General features: G+C 43.4%; 1 protein-coding gene across 3 annotated transcripts in view; it reads right to left on the minus strand.

The window, feature by feature from the left end:
* LOC110957978 (tetratricopeptide repeat protein 28-like) overlaps positions 1-17846 on the minus strand; it is a 183358-nt gene that overhangs the window by 118490 nt on the left and 47022 nt on the right. The window contains exon 1 of one of the 3 annotated variants that reach the window (XM_051950753.1): positions 5619-6550. The exons of the other annotated variants lie outside the window; for them this stretch is intronic. Coding sequence (XP_051806713.1) covers positions 5619-5645 — 27 coding nt within the window. The 5' untranslated portion in view covers positions 5646-6550. Of the gene's footprint in view, positions 1-5618; positions 6551-17846 lie in introns of those variants that run through there. 3 annotated transcript variants of the gene reach the window in all.

The following is a 17846-nucleotide window of genomic DNA, read 5'->3' on the forward strand; positions in this document are numbered from 1 at the left end:
TCCTCCTTCCATTATGCAGGATTTTACAGCCAGCAGTAAAAACCTTCCTTTGCTACCCCCACCATATCCAGTGTGGCAAGAAAAGCAAGGAGAAGCGAGGCCAGCTAGGCCAGAGCGACGGTGAGGCAAGCTAAAACAATCTGCTCTGGGCTTGGTTGTTTCTGTGACCCCTGGAGAAACACTCCGTTGAGGCTGTTTGTGTGCGCGTCTGTTACACTGTTTGACTTCAAAAACACTGCACAGCACCTTTTTTTTTTTTCTTGAAGACTCAGGGGGAGGAAGAGGCTCAAACTAATCTTGTTTGCTTCTCCATTGCACAATATGTTTTTCATCCAAGTGGGCAGTGGTCAAGAAGATGCAGAGATTAATTGAGTCATGCTTTATTCACGCTCAATAACCCACAATAATCTGCTCAAAGACAAGATGCTGACCACTCAGGTGACCAAGCAGACCATCAATCCAAGGAATGGGAAGGCTAGTCCTGGCTACGTGAAGGCAACAGCTCAGCCATGGACACACTCCTGGAAAATTGAGCCTTCAAAGTAGGGCTTATGAATCCCATCGCTGACAAAAGAAGAGATGGAATTAGTGGGATTTAGGGGCATCAGTATGAGGCAGGGTGGTATTAGTGGTGCTCTTCACACGTCTCCATCCAGGCTGGATCGCAGGCCTTCTTTAGAACACACTAGAGGCGAATGTCTGTCACAACACACAAGTCTGCATTGGTCGGAGACAGCTGCAGGGCCTGAAGACTGTGCTGATACTGTGCCTGGCCCCCTGGAAGTGGTCCAGTGTGGAGTTATAAAGGAATGTAGGAACTGCGGTTTTGGCAGCTGTACTCTGATAAATGTTGTGAAACAGAGAAAAGTATGCATGTTTTTTAAGGCCATATGCTGCAGGGATGTGGCTCTAGTGCCATTGACAGTCCTTATTCAAAACATGTTTTATCCAGCTTATGTCTGAAACACTGGCTCCCTTCACTATATGCAAGACTGAGTACATAATACAGAAGCTTAACCAATGAAAAGAATGAAAAGAATGGAGCTTAAGTCCTGCAGAGGACTGTTCCACCTCATAGAACAAGGAAATGTGTTCCAATTGATGTGGTCCATCAAGTCAGGTCTGCTTTATTCCCTGCGGAGGCACCCAGAGGCAGGCACCTCCAGAGCCTCAGGAGCAGCTGACCACATCCCTGGAACAATGACCTCAATAAACTCAAACATGGGTCCATTTGCTCAAAGGAAAGGTGTAGCAAATCAGAAATTAGCTCTCTGAGGCTTGGAGGGAAACATTACAAATGTACTGTTCAACACAAATCATTTTTTCCGTGTTTACCACTTGCTATCCAGAAATCCATCTCAACATTCAGAGTGGAAGGTGCATATCAGGAATGAGGATTAATGAGAGCAGGATGGCAGAGTCACCGTTGTCTCTCCTGCTGTGTTACGACAATGGACTCCCAAGAGCGTCTTACAAGGCAGCAAGGTGTGTGCTTGAAGCTGTTGCACACTGCAGACCACTGCATCATGGTATGAAAAAGAGAGGACCGGCATTCCAGGAAGCTCTTCCTTCTGTCCTCCATCTCTGTCCAGCTCTCCCAATGGGAGGCAGTGGACTGGGATTAACAGAGCGAGTACAGCACATAAATTTCAGCTGTATTGCTGAGTCGATGTTCCCCACGCTACCACCCCCTTCCTTACTTGACCCAATCCCCCCGCCCCCATCCTATCTTTTCACGCCCCAGGAGGATGGGCCAGGAGGGCCGGCCACGCAGCCGCATCACGTTCCACTCGGCATGCTGCGCCGTAAATACAGCGCAGCATCAGGAACAGCAGGTGCTATCACTCCCTATCATTAATTATCCCTGCTGCATCACTCTAGGGCCTCTCACGACTCTGCATCTCCAAATCTCTATCTCCTGCACCGTCTTATTCTCAAGCCTCCATCCTTTCCCCATTTTCTCTCACTCAAAATCCAATGCCTACAGCAATCCCATTTCTGCTCCGCAATATCAACCCATCTATCAACTTATTTCCTACGATCCTACAATCTAGCCCCCATTCATTTGCTCCCTGATGCATCTCAATCTTTGTCCAGTACTCTCAGCCTTTCCCAAGTGAGTCTTCCCCCTCAGTGACAGCCTTGCCGTCTCTCTTCTCTCCTCAGATATGTGTCTTCCAGCAGTTCTCCTCACATTCTGGCGAGTTTTCCCCTGCTGTAAATGTATTCCGAAACTGCTGTGCTGCTTCCAGCCATGAGACGTCGCTGGGACTGATGGAGCACTGGGGGGAGAGAGATAGCCCTTTACCCACCCCACCAGTGAGCTCATAAATAATACCAAATCAAAGAGGAATAGCAGCATGAGAATATCCCGGAGGTAAAAAGTCAGTGAACACGGTCAGGGATGTAAGAGTGCGCCTGCTGATGGCAAAAGTCAGAGCTCCCAGCAAGTCTGGCCACAGAAACATGAGCAGGGCATCCTGTCCCTCTCAGGTGAGAAGGCCTTATGTCAACTGTGTGAAGCCCACAGAAACATCTGGCAAGACCACAAAAACAAACACGAGCTTCCTTCTGACGTGGTCACACTGCCACAAGGCATAATGTGAACTCTGGATGCAGCAGCCTGGCCTTGTAACGTGAGACCACCCAACATATTAGCAGGTTGTGAAGATAACACGGGATGCTCTGGCAATCTTGCAGCAAAAACAGAAGCATGCAACATATTTTCAGCCCAAAAGATTCATGGACAAGGAAAACAACTTAATGTCTGACAGACTGAAACTTGCCAAGCCGCTGGAGCCCATAATTAATGTCCAAAACCTCTTTGGAGTTGTATATACACATGCACAGCCATATGAAGACATAAAAAGCAGTGTTTCTCCAACCTTTAAACCAACAATACTGCAGCTTCTTCCCTATCTCAAAGTAAATTGGTTGCTTTCATAAATTTCACTGCAGGCATACTGCCATTTCTTACGTGACTCACTGAGTTACCTTCCCCCCAGGACAGGTACTGTTCATATTTCTTAATACTTACTTACTTTCCTCTAATGTAACACAACCAAAGACCCAAACTCACACTGCAAATTCCTAGCCTCACACACAACATAAGTCACTCATTAAAGGGAAAGGAGCCACCTTTACTATGCTGCACTCGGCTTTTAAGCCCATCAAAAAGCTATCTCTGCAGAAAACATTGATTAGCGCTGGGCAGCCTCATCTAGTCATTACCAGAAATAGAAGTCTATGGAAGCCTTGAGTCATACGCCTCCCCTTCCATGTTTCAACATTGTGTAAGAGACCATCTCTCTTAATCGGCTCAGATGTTCAGAGCAACTCTATCAAATCGCAGGAAGAGAAAGTTAATCGCACAATCCCCTGGGAAAAAAAAAAGAAAGAAAGTTCCCCTCATTCTCTTCCTACAACAGACAAGCTTTCTGCCAGCGACATTAAAGGCATCACACTGTTCTATTCAACATTTGAAATTTTGAGTCATTAGTGTAATCCATTATGAGGAGGTGGACTGGACACTCAGCCTGAATCAATATGATTCTCCTACACTTCCTATTGATTTCTATCGCTCCACAAGTGTAGTGGAGAGACTGATTGAAGAGCTGATAAACAAGAAGCAAGAACAGAAAAAAAAAAATCAAGGCTCTTTCGTGACATCATTGTGTGTGTGTTTTCTAAAGTGAGAACTGTATTCTGAAGAAATTGCTTTCTTTACAATGCAGAACACAATAGCTCTTTTTTAATTTATTTTTTATTCCAGCGTCCTGCCTGCTATTTGCAATATCCGAGTCAGAGAACATCCTTGGCAGTGAATCAGAGTTCAGGGTGAAGGGACAATGTCAGACACACACAACAACACGTACACACACTATGCGCGTGACAAGTAATTCAAAATATTGAACACTGCTCTGTGGGTCCACGTTTCCTGCTCTCAGTGCTCACGCTCATACATATGCATCCAGCATCCAACGACACCAACAGGTTAATTAATCAACATCACACAAAACAGAGGAACCATTTTCCTCCTTGATGAGAGCCACCAAAATGACTGATCCGGTGCGCTCACCTCGGTGAAATTGGTGGAGAATAATCTACACGTGAAGGACGGCGTTACTTTTATGATATTTTAAGTTGAGCAGATATGACTGCAGTGTGGTGAGGAATCAGTTCCTGCAGCGAGGAAAGGCTTTTAGTCCTCAAAGGGGGGTCTCACGGATGATTCTGGCAGATACACACCGCACAGCTGTGGAAATCATTAGGGCGTGCTCGCAGCATTTATTTTCTCTGTAGATAATTCGACATTAAGGAGCTTGGTTTTGATAATTTGCTTCCATCTCATCTTTCAGGATGAGATTATCCACATTAATGACACTTGTGATGCAGAACAAACAGCACAGAGATATTCATTTAGGAGACAGCACACTGCAGATTACTGAAGGAATACCGCCAGTACCAACATAGTTACACAGTTTATGGCACTGGCTGCTAGTTATAGTCTATATTGGCTAGTTATGAAGGAAGAAAATCTTCATTATGCTGCAGCTGAGGAGGAAAAAAATATGTGGGCCACAAGGAAAAATCTTGTAAATGTAGATGCTGCTGCTTATGGAAAGTTATAGGAAAGTTAGAATGATCCAAAACAACTGATAAATGAATGAAAAGCCTTACTCATCCCTTCATTTTTCCTTTCTTTGACTCCTCACCAGTGTAAAGCCCACTTCTGCAAAGCAACACTGTTCCTTGTCAGACAAGTGCCCCCTGCTGGTAGAAATCCTACAGCATTGGCATTTTTTTTGTGCTACCAATTTTTTATAGACCCCAGATGATTTTCAGCTATTTTCCATGCTGTAATACCCCGAGGCTATGAAAATGGAGCAATAAGAGAAAGCAATAACAACACAGACTTGAAGAGAAAATGTATGTCTAACCGTGGAAACAAGAAAGCAGGACACATGTTCTCGTCTCCTCTCAAATACTCATCAAAAACAGGGCATGGAAGAAGAGGTGCCGGTTCATTCGGAAACTTTTATGTGCATATTTTTGCAGAATGCTTCAATTTCAAGGTTGTTTTCCTTTTTCACAGTGGATTGGAGAGTGTGTGTGCCCACTAGTGCAGAGGTTCCCTCTCGCATACATTAATCACTGATGTCTTGATTAGTCCAGATCAAGAATGTAGGCCTGTCTGCTGTAGTAATGAGGTGCAGAACATGCAAAACACGGGTCAGAGTGGAAAAGATTAACATAGTCATGCACATGGGTGTACAAATTTGATACCCCAAGATGTGCACTATTAATCTACAAGTATATAGGTTATACACAGGGCAGCACATATCAGTGGATTACTGTCTCCTCATAATGATTTACACAGACTGAGACAGAAAATATGCAAATGCCCAAAGTGGAAAGAGAATAGAAACTTCTGCTTTGGTTACGCTTCAGTGTAGTTTAGTACAGTGCAGTGCCGCTGTGATTAATGCTATTAATAGGTTCTATCATGTGTAGTAAAGGAACAGACCGAGCAGCAATCTGTGGCCAACTTGTGATCTACCACAGAAACCTTATTTAGCGTCATAAGTGGGGGTAAAATGCACATCAGACAGACTCACCTTCTTCCGGGGCTGCCATTTCATCATATTTGTAAACCAAAATTGATCAGCATTAAGATATTATATGAGAATGGAATGTAGATTCAAAGAAATCCAGAGCGCAAGTCATGCTGCCTCCCGACTTCCCTCGATTTTGCTGCAGATTTTCTCCAAGAAGCGATGCATGATGGTGTGCGAGTCTCAGCTTTGCGGCAATTTTTTTTTTTAAATTTGAGACAGCCCAGTCAACAGAAATCATGCAGCGGTTAAATCCACAGTTAAGCTCGGAGAAGAAATCAGAGCCACATAGTGTCGACTGGCAACGCTTGGGTGAATGGTTCCTGTGCGTAAATCCAAAGTAGGAGTCAGTTAGGAACCCACTCCCTCCTCACTCGGCACGCAGGATCGGCGCCTCTGAGACCAATCCGGACGGTGTACGAGGAAAAAATTGATTCTTAAACTTTTTCAAAACGAGGTCGTCCCTGGAATTAGGCTACACCATTAGTCCGGCGCGACGTGGATAAACTATGTCAAATGCGTCCTCTTCGATCCCGAGGCAGCGACAGGAAGACGAAATGTGTGCCAAAACGCAGAAATAATCATCACAGTGGTCAAATCCCGTTTTCCAGAGGTCGAAACACACTTTTTGTAAGTACTCGTGGAGGAATAGTCTAACAGAGCCCGGCGGAGACGGAGCGACAAGCAGGGAGATTACTTTAAGGAGGAGGAGGAGGAGGGGGTGCGAGCAGCAAGAAAAAAAATCCCTGGAATTTCTGTGAGGAGCTGGAAGGATATCCTGATTCCTGCAACAGCAACAAACTGGACTACAGCTCTCTGATGACTTCCTTCTCTGCGCTCCTCCAGCCTCGCAGTTTACGGACTTGGAGTTGAGCAGGCAGAAGGGAGCTGGGTCATAGCGCCGCCGGCCACCGACGTGCCAAAAAGTGCGCTCTGCATTTACGCACAAGGCTGATGCTGCCGCCCAGACGGGAGGCGGGCTGTGGTTTGGTGCGTTGCTCAAGGACATTTTCCCAGGTCCTAAAACTCTAACAGTCTCTGTAACCACGTGCCAATCTGCTGTGCTCGTCCCAGATGTAGGCATGTGTGCAAAACACTGACCTGGTGATTTACGAATAAAAGCCCTCCCATCCAAGCGAAAAATACATTTGGAGTAAAATATACTAGTATGCCTGACTATTAATTGTAATTCAATAGCACTTCAACAACCCATAATTAACCCACTGCACTTTAAATATAGTCACCCAGTAGATAATGTAATGTCATCTGTGGTATCAGTATCAGTGGCATCACTACAATATTCATGGAATTCTTGCAACTGTTTGCTACAATATTTGTATTTTTCTGCCATTAAAATCACTAAAAATGTTACTGCTGTCAATTACAGTGGGAACCCACAGTGACGCAGTGCATCTGCTCAGCAGCTCCTTGTACATCCAGCAACGCATAAGCTCATAACGATTTAAAAGGGTGTTAATGACCTAAGAGGATTCCAATAACTTCACATTCTGCTGCTGCTGCAGTGACTATCAATAGAAGCTACCTGTCCTTGATTATTTTTCAGGAAATAGAAGATCGCATTCATGCATAAAAGGCACAATTCACAAAAGGGACAGAGAACCTTGGACAACGGAGACAGCTACAGCCTTGTTCACGTACACTTTCCCCATTTTGTCCTGCTGAGAGCAGCTGTCACATACACTATACTGTTCAATATTTTACTGCGTATAGCCATCAAATGCATAAAATTGCCAAAGCTTTTCTTTCAGGCATCGTTTGGCTCTTTTCTGCAGCTTGGACTGACTTTTTAATCATTAATTTAGGGGAAAAAAAGTGGGATATATAAAATAGGAAACAGAGACATGGGTATTGTGGTAAGAGGCCGCTCACCGCAATCACTGCCGCAGTTATAGAAAGAAAACAGTTCCAAAGCAGAGTGGCTATCACCAGTTAAAATAGATTCACTGGTGCTGAACCCAGTTGCTTCAGTAAAAAAACACACACACAAACACACAAAATAATCATCACTGGATATGTGATGGCTTTAACCGAAACATTAACAGGAAAGTTCTTTATTGTTGGGGAATTATCTCAAAATAGAAGAAACGCAAATTAAGGAAATGGTCGATACTTAAGTGCGGTGAAGCCAGTTTAAACAATAGGCTTTGATTTAAATTGGTTTAGGTAATGGACTCTATGGAGCTGTGAGTTGGTCAATAAGCTAGTGTCTCCTCAGGGTCAGCAGGTTCTGCAGTGCTCCTTGAGGTCACTCAGATAACAAAAGACAAGTAGGAGGATGGGACAAGCTGACATATGGCCTCACGGACAAACTCCTGCTGTGCCGAGGCAGTCGACGACACACTCTGTAATCCACATGGATGAACATGAACAAAATGTTTTGACAGAACACCCGCATCTACAGCTGGCCCTGTGATCAAAGAAAACATTTGTTGTCAAAGAAGGAGGCGCTATTGCATGCGTATGCGATACAGTTTCTATATTTTGAATCACTCAATCACAGATTAATGCTTTTAATCCCGTGGCCAATTATCAAATGGTTCCTGCTGGGTCTGTGCTACACACCACTAAGACAAAGTACTATTTACATTTCTGTTCCCTTTCAACCACAAACTCCCACACTGAAATCCCACCATCAAACACAGGTTTACACAAGAGACTGTTGCACAAAAGGCATTTTTGATGACCAATCAAAGGCCACTTCACTGCGCTGTTTGGTAACAGTCTTTCTCGTAGTGAAGCCCGTCATCTGGCATCTCCATACAGAAGCAGGCTCCCTGTGCGTGCCTCTGCTTTCCCAATCACAGCCGCACAGGAAATCAGACTCCAGCCTTCAGAGGGAAACAAAAACCCCCTCTTTCAATTTTCCACAACTTGGAGCCGTTTAAAAGTTTGTGCTTCCTTTTCTTGTTCTTGCCAATCATGCCCTCAAAAATGTCTAAACTGTGTGTTCTGTTCGGAGGCGGCCGAGCTAGGCTAGTCTGCAGAGTTAGCTTTGCTCATGGAGTAAGTTAAGACTGACTCATGCTAGGCACAAACGTTCATCACTGCACCACTTTCAACAGCCAAAACATAAGTCTGTAGTCTGTACAACTGTAACACAAATTACAAAAACAATAATACTGTCACTAAGTAATATGAAGGGAAATAGTTTATAGAGGCCCCTCTCTGAATGCCACTGCCATTGCTTCACTTAATCGTAAAATGTTTCTAGTAAAATGGCCGGTAACTTTAAATTTTTCCACAAGACGCACATTTTCTGCTGAGATGAACAGAGGTAGTAGTTTAAAGAGTCTTTATTTGCCTGCACGTAGTAAATCACTTCCATTACAAGACAGATAATATTAGACAGCTTTGTGGAACCACTGAATTTTAATGTCTAACAGAAATCTACCTTCATAAAACCATCTTATCTGACGTGCATAAATACAGTTCGTAGTCCCGCAGTTTATTTCCTTGCACGTATCTGCCTGCTTGCCTGTTTATTAGTCCACATGATGTAAAAAGTGCATCACCCACATGATAGTAACACAGGCTGTATGGGCAAAAAATAACTGTCAAAAAGGGTTTTAAAAACCTCACTTGAGAGTAGCACTCCAAAAGCTCTCCTGAATGTCTGAGGGTAATTTATTTCCACACAGACTCTCGCTCTTGAGTCACGACATTAGAGTGTCGCTGTTCGCTATCTGTCCCCCCCGTTTGAATAAACAGCGGCCTTTTAATTACGAGGGCTGGAGTTTCAAGGCAATAAATTCCATAACGCAAGCACAGAGACGTGTTCCCTAATGTCACATGCACAGATATATTTACACAGGAACATGTAAGCAGCTGTCACAACACACGCAGCATCAGACTGTCCAGCATCAGCGCTTCATGCTTGCGTGGAAAACAGCTTAATATATAGAGAATATATTACAATAAAACATCAGCGAAAGAGAAGATTCATAAAGGACTAGACCATGAAAACTAATTTATTTTATTTCTAGCATCAAAATTTATAACATAAGAATATAATTTAGCGCATTTGACGGATTACCTCCGCAGCGAGACATGGCAGATGGATGAATCTGCTTTGAAATGCTCAACAACATTATAACAATAAAAGTGTTAAACAGCAATGACACCCACCACTCTGTTGTGCCGTACATCACTGAAAACAAATAACCCTCATCAACATTCATTCATTCACCTCTTTCACAGAGCTGCGTTCTTGGATGATGTTGTGTCAGAATTTTGCCTGCTGTGGACTATGTGAGATGTGCGTGCATGAGTGTGTGTGTGTGAGTGAGTGTGTGTGCATGTGTGCGCATACATGCATGTGTCTGAGTTGGAGCTTGGTGTTGATTAAGTGTCTGGAGCCTGAGGGGGGATAATGAGAGCCTCTAATTAATGAGCCTGTGCATATCTCAGAGTCACAGGGTCCTATCTGCAGAGAACAACTCCACACAGACATACACACATGTATGTATACACACATGCACACACCTCAATGCACCGTGGGGATCTTTCCCTGCACGCAACACCATTTTCTCCAGGGAAGCCCAGCTGGGAGTGTGTCACTCCGGCTGCTGTCCCTGATAAGTGTCCTCTAATAGGGATGGATGGGGGTTATGGAGCCCCGCTATGAGAAGGTCACATGCACTGACCACCCAACGTGCCCCGAGCAAAGGCTGATGTCACGGGCCCTGAAAACCATTCCAAATCTTATTTGTTTGCTGGGTCTTGTCCACAGGGAGCAGAATGGTTCATCTTGAAAGTAGACTCACAGCAAAAAGAGATTGAAAGCAAAACACTCTCTCATACGAGGATGAATCAGTCAGGTCAGCTGGAGTCACTACCCTCGATACGGTTAAATAAACCGTTCAAAGAGTGTGATGATTTGGTAATGAATAACAAAAGCGGTTTTCTCAAGTGCATAAAATATGTATTTTTTAATATCTCTCCACAGTATCGTCAATTCAGCTGCTGCCGGTCAGTAAGGTGCACACTCAGCAATATGCGCTGCCAGCAGATCATCTCATTTTGTTTCGCATCACATTCAGCAACACTGAGCCTGCACAGAAGCACTGAGTCACATGAAGGCAGGCTAGACGCAGGTGGAGTGAGAGCAATCATTTCCAAAAGACCTGGGTTCAATCACAGTGGTGCTAACTGCATTATTCCAGTCCATACACCGCATTAGCAATTTATTTTGATGATGGAGGCTTACAAGTAAAAGAAGTGACCAAATACGTATGAAAGGAGGCAGATGGCATTGTCTTCCCAATAATATAAGAGCATCATTCTTTCCTGCTAAGTGCCCAGAAGCAGCATTTGTTTACACTCAAGTGGCAAAGCCTTCTAGTAGCTATAACAATAATGAATGTTGTCTGTTGGTAGCAAAGGAGGAAACAGTGTTGGGAGAAGTATTCACATACTTACATAAAAAATACCAAGATAGCAACATTAAAATAATTTATAACAAGCAGAGGTCCAGCATTAAAGGAACTATTAAGGGAAATCTACACAAGTATTAGCAGCAAAATGTGACCTCATCATTTGACCTCTCTGACTGAAATATTGTTATTTCGTCAATGAACGCAGAGGACTTATGTGACGATCAGCGTTGGTTTGTCTGTCTGTCTGTTCACAGCATTACTGAAAAACAGACAAACAAATTTGGATGAAATTTTCAGGGCAGGTCAGAAATAACACAACAACTAAGTGATGAGATTTTGGCAGTGATGCGACTTATAGTCTGGATGCACAGATTTGTTAAAGATTTCTGTAACACTGCGTCACCGTAACTATGACAACACGTGAACACTATGTCACTATGCCTGTTGACAATCACATGATTGCAATCCTACTACAAATCATAGACTGTATATATAGTGGACGTAGCATCTGGCTCCAGAATTGAAGCCAACCCGGAAGTGTCAAAAACTTGCAATGTCACGCCGTCCGCTAGGGTTGGCTCCAAAAAGCTTTTTCTCCATAGACCCCAATTCATTTTTGGAAAAAATAAAATTTGATAGACTGATTTTCTACAGCTCAGGATTTTTTTCCCGTTAGTTTTCATGGTAGAAATGAGAGATCAGGTGGCCGATCTTAAAATAAATCAATACTGAATTTTAAATAAATCGTTAAAGTTGGTGGAGCCAGGGGGCGTGGCTATACTTGATAGACAGCAACAGAAGCCTCTGCGGTAAAATGTGGGCGGGATAAGAGAGTCCTCAGCCAATCCTGCCCCTAGTTGCTCTCCAGTCCAGACTGTTTGATGACGCTTTTTACGTCACTGGCTCCAAAAAATCCAAAACGGCGACCAGGAAGTAGCAAAATCCGGGCTTCATTTTCTTGGCGCTGAAACCAACGGGTGACGTCACGGTAAGTTTACACCTGCTACAAATCAACCCCTGCAGGCGACAAATGTTTTCAAGATTTCATCCGTTGGAAATCACACGACTGAGCAGCCTTGGTGGCGTACTGCGCTCTTTGAGTGCTTTTCTTGATACATATGACACCGTTAGATTATAATTAGTGTTACTGTTGTAGCTGCTGCAGGTGGAGCAAATTCAGACTATTTTATATACAGTTGTATAGGATAGCAGGTAAAGCTTAAGGAGATGATTAATGGGGGAGGAACATGAAAAGCGTAAGTTCTGATACACAAATCTGTCCTCCATTTTTAGATTTTTTTTTCTCTAATCTTTGTTCTAGGTGAAATACAGGATACTTTGAACATTTGCTGTGGTGTGAGAAAATGTGAGATGTTTAGAAGGAAAAATCAATATATGGTTGAGCTGTTAACGACTAATGGACATCTAAAATGTGACCTCAACTACACGGGGCTTTATGTAAGATGTCAGGAGCAACTCAGGTTGGAAACCACTGGTTTAATAATGTGCTGCATTTAAAAGTGTGTCTCATTATCCATTGTGTGAAACCTTCAGCTCAAAGGTAACTATTAACTAAAGCTTATAAATAAATGTAGTGTCCTCTATTTCCCTGTGAAATTAAGCATATGATCTGTCTTTAACTGTAGTCAAGTTGTTCTTGTGCTTAAATCTAACTAAACCTTAACCAGAGCAGTGTAAGATCAGGAAACTGCTGATCAGAAAATGGCAATATGTATTTTGTTGTTTAATTCAGAGGACTTGCCGGACACATGGTTGTCCGTAGCCTCCTGCTGCCTGAGTCCAACAACAACATGACCTTGATATAATTTTAACAGCACAACGTTAACACAATTTCTATCGTCCTCTTTGGTCTTTTACATTAGTTCTTGGTGCACATAATGCCACAATAATGGAATTTGTAAAGCAATTTCTAAATGTTTTCCTGGAATCCATCGATCAAACATGCGTCCATCCATATTGGCCACGCCTGTTTCCAACCAAAACAGATCTGCTCGTATTTTGAATTTCTTGCAACACTACTTTATTGTTCTCCGAGTCTACAAATTTCATTTTATTAAGCCAAATTTGCATCAGACTGTGACATATTTTGACAAGGCTGCCGATGATAATAGAGAAAAAACACGCAGAAGAAAGGGACGGAATAAAAAAAATCAAACAAAGAAGTCTGTGGGCTGAGTGCTAATCATAAGGCGAAAGTGCCAAGCCTTTTCATGTGTGAACTGCAGTGATTTGTGGGTTGAAGTCATAAAATAGCTTACATCTCCACTGAAGAACATCCATGCATCCAATCAATTTTACTGAGGCCCCTGGGGTGTCGATATTGTTGTTGCGTCCTGACAAACCCCCAAAAAACTCTTATCTGCATTCAGCAAAGCGTGTGATCATGAAAAATGCTACTGAAAGCTCTTTTTCTTTGGAGACATTATAGACTTTAATCAGCGAGTCTTCACATTCTTCATGTGTGATAAAGACAAATGATTATAATCTTTTTATTCTCTTTAAGTCCCATCCCCTAATTTTCTCCTCTTTCTTTTTCTTCTTCCAATCACGCTAATGAAGAAGGTCTTGTTTTTTTTCCCCTTGGAGTCGCTCAGCAGTAGATTTGTGTTGCGAAATTATTCAAAGAGAGGGACCTTTGCTTTAGCGATGTGTTTAATAATCTTGGGCTCGGATGAAACGGGCGCCAGCATATTGTTTCAATCAGGACGGCAGTTAAATAGGCGCTGGGGTTTGACGTCTGCGGCAGGATCAATAATAACAGCGTTGCCACATACTCCGACGCATGAGACAGAGATCCTGTGTGGTCCTCCTCAAGTCCATACACTAAACATAGAGACGGAACAGGACAATGTATGTGTTTGTGTCTATCTGCTTCCACGAATTCAAATACACACACTCACATAAAAACACACAAAACCCCGCTGCGGTCAGACCCACCCATCTCTACTCCCTCATTTAGAAAAAACCCCAAAACCAAACTTATGCCTCTCTTTTTCAATTACCTTTCTTCCCACCATCATCACCACACCAAACCTATCCAAATTCTCCCACAGTCTTTTTCCTTTCTCGCTCTCTCTCTCATACAAATGTATCCATGTGTCTCACACACCCACACACACATGCAGTCACACACACCACAATCTGGTAATCATAATAAGCACATTAAAGCATTAAAGCTACAATTTATGACTGATGATCTTTTGAACAGGCGACAATTAATGGCAAATAACTGTGCAAATATTTAACTACTTCTGAGATCCTCTGTAGCATCTCATTTGGTTGTTGAAAATGCAGATTAAATTTTTTTTTTTTTAAAGAAAAAAAAGCTCAGTACGGCTGAGCCAAACTAGATACCGTGGCATTCAGAAAAAAAAAATGTTTTATTCGTCATTGATCATACCATAATACCTTAATACTTAAGGCTTATTATGCCAATGACAGCTCTTCCTGCCCTTACTAATCTAATCCTGGGAGAGCACATCAACTGAGAATTAACCCTTTTGAAGGGGGGAGAGAGATGCACAAAAGGATTCGGTAATAACTCCATCTCTATGCAAAGCAACAAAGGAAAAGTGAAGGAAAAAAACACACGTAAAGTTTTGGTGTTGAGTGCAGTAAGACCAGCACCTGTAATTTCTGGTCAGTGTTGTGAAGGAATTAGGCCAGTCCACTCCTTAAATCACTCCGACTTTAGATCAAAGGGGCTAAAGCAGGATTAGGATTAATGTGTCTTGGTAGAGCAGGTGTTAATCCCTTAAATTAGCCATGTAGCACAGGCGGGCCTCCCTTTCATCTCAACACCTGACTTAGGGGTTGAAATACAGAGCGCTCGGTTACAGGAAAACAGCGCTGTTGCTACCCCAGCAGGATTAGTTGTCCTCCCTCGCCCTGACCACTCTGATAACAGGCTCGGCTCTAATGTATCAGCAAGATGACTTCATTTGCATGCAGGCAGTGTTTGGAGGGAGGCTGAGTCAAACAGCTGTGCACTCTGCTTCCTTTGAAACAAGGGTTATGTAAAGCACACTTTATGGTTTGGGATCCTTTATTAACAGGTGGCTAACAGGATGCCCTGAGGCAAGGTGCAGCAAGTGCTTCAAAAGGAATACAGCAGGCCCGTGCTATTGATACGCATCGTGTACCGGCTCAGTAGCTGATGTAGCAGAAGAGGGAAGTCGTTGAGGGGGTTTGACTCCACTCCAAGGACAGAAACACTCCAGTCCTTTCCCATCAAACTCTTCACACAAGCTGCCTCTCACCCCCACCGGCTTCCTCCCCTGCTGTCAACCCTCCTTCTCATTGGTTTGACTTTTCTACTCGAATCATCTTCATCCCACTCCAGCTCAGCCTCCTGTCAGCTAAGAGTTTGCAGCAAAAGAGTGGCTGGAAAAAAAACAAAAAAAACATGGCACCTGTGACAAACTCACTCTATAACACAAAATCCAGGGCTGTCCATTCACCTGTCTAAAGATGGCTAATTAGCATTTCTGACCATGGGAGGGGCAGCTAGTGGTGGAGAAAGTGCTCCCCACAGAGCTCCTGTCTGCTACCACAGTTACCAGTTTGGCCAGTGGGTTTGCTCCAGTCCCAGACTAAACCAGGCCATCTGGCTAGACCGCTAACAGCCGGCCCACTCTCCCCTACCGGCCCACTGAAGACAGGAAGACGACCTGAGGAAGGTCAGGCCACACTAGAGTGGGCAGGAAGAGAGAGAGCGGTGGATGCACCACAGAGGAGGGATGTGCAGTGACAGATAAACTAATGGACGAGAGAGAAAGTAAGAGAAGGACTGGAAGAGACAGGAAGGGCACCGCTTCCTTTAAGCTGCCACACTCAGCGTGACTCAATGACTGATGAATCCTTCTGTCTTTGTCTCCACACGGTGTGTGTGTACAGACAAAGTACCGTGCATAGGAAGGTGCACACGCATGAACACAATCCCACTTTTCTCAAACAGATCATGACAGCTCACAGCCAGAACGAAAGCTTCATTTACCCACAATTCAGCAGTAATTCGCAGATCCCCAGCAGGGCATCCAGTGTAGATGACCATTTGGAAGGTCATTAGCAATGCAAGTTGAAAAAGCACGCTGGAGAGGTTTCTCCTCGGGCTTCGACGTGAACGGCGAAGTAATTACATTTACATTACTATGTCACTGTCAAGAATATGAATGTGGTTAATCCTTAAAATGAGATGGGGAGAAAAATTGTGAATCACACCACCCGCTGAGGTTTTCTAACCCAGCATGATATCATTCTCTTTATCTAGAATCTCAGTTCTTGTGCTCAGCCATGAGAGATATTTTTAATTTAGGGCAGGTTGAGAACTTAACACATTATTTCCTCAAGGATCCTCTATTCAAACAATAAAAGACCTCAAAAACAATGATTTTCTGCTATTTTTTCCCAAAATTACACAAAAATCTTACATTTTCATCAGAACATTCATTGAAAAGCTTAGCAGAGGTCTCAGAGGTGGCAGCTCCAATGTAGCCTTGAACCAACCTTTAAAGATGTATTAAAAAACACAATCTGATTAATCATTTTAGTTAAATGGAACTTAAAATTGAGTAAAACTGAAAAAGCTGGCTCGAAAGCCTTTTCCAAAGTTTCTCTTAACCACCTTTTCTACAAATTCTAAAGGGGAGTTTATGTTTTCAGTCCTGCTTTTTGTTCATTTCAATGTTAAGGTTTTGTTGGAATCATTCCAAATCTTCAGGTAGTGTGTTCAGGAGTTTAAAAAGTAAAGAGTTATTAAGAGGCTTTGTCCTTACAGTGTGTTCTTCACCGATACGTTGACCTTCACAGGTCTGACAGCTGAGGAAGAATACTTACCCAATACACTCACCTGATATTGTCTGAGTAAATGCAAATTTAAGTGAGAAGCACACAGTGCAGCACAGAGGAGCAAACATCAGCAATTTTGAGAGTAGGTTAGTCTTTCTCTGACCCTCATTCTTTCTCGACTCTCGGTCTCTTCATCTCTGTCTCACACTCTCCTTCCCCCTCCCCGGGTCGGCCCGGACTTCTCTGTCCTTCATCCTCATTCTATTTCATGCCTCGTCCTTCTCTTGCTCGCTTCTCATCCATCACCACCCGCACCCTGCACTTCACACAACCCCCAGCACACCACCCCTCCAGTACACAGCCTGGCCAGATACAGCCTTCGCCGGGGCCTCAGCGCTGACACACTCCTCTGTGACTCATCACTTCATCGGGCTCAATTTGGCATTCATCTCATCACAACATCTCTATCACCATTTGACTGAAACACGTCGGCGAAACAGAGACATGTCCTTTTGTCAGAGCAAAATTTGCAGCGACTCATAACTAATGGATGCCCAGTATTAAGATGTATTCAGTTTACTTAATGTGACAATGGCTTATTTGCTGGATTTATTATTAGCTGAATTCAATCACTTCATGGGACACGGACCTAAGTCATAATGAAGACTTACTCGGAGTGACAGAGTTGAACGGCGGCCATAAACAGCTTAGTGGCTGCTCAGAATGAAAACAGCACTGCTTTAAAAAACTCAAGAGGCTGGAATAAACTATCACATAAAACCTGTCATCCAGTCCCATTTAAAAACAAGCTTGTTTACACCTGGTCTGAGTGGTCACACTCATTAAACTGATCCCTGTTGGCTTTAAATGCCCTCTTTTTCTGTCGTGCAGGAATGATGCAATAACCCAAACAGATGGCGATTAGGTCACCCACTTTCAATCTTCTCAGAGGTAAAGAGCCTCCTACTGCTGAAGTCACAGAGGCAAGTTAGAAAGACAATATGCTGAGGCACACCGAGGCCCATCA

This window comes from Acanthochromis polyacanthus, chromosome 7, assembly GCF_021347895.1.
Source record: "Acanthochromis polyacanthus isolate Apoly-LR-REF ecotype Palm Island chromosome 7, KAUST_Apoly_ChrSc, whole genome shotgun sequence".
Lineage (NCBI taxonomy): Eukaryota > Metazoa > Chordata > Actinopteri > Pomacentridae > Acanthochromis > Acanthochromis polyacanthus.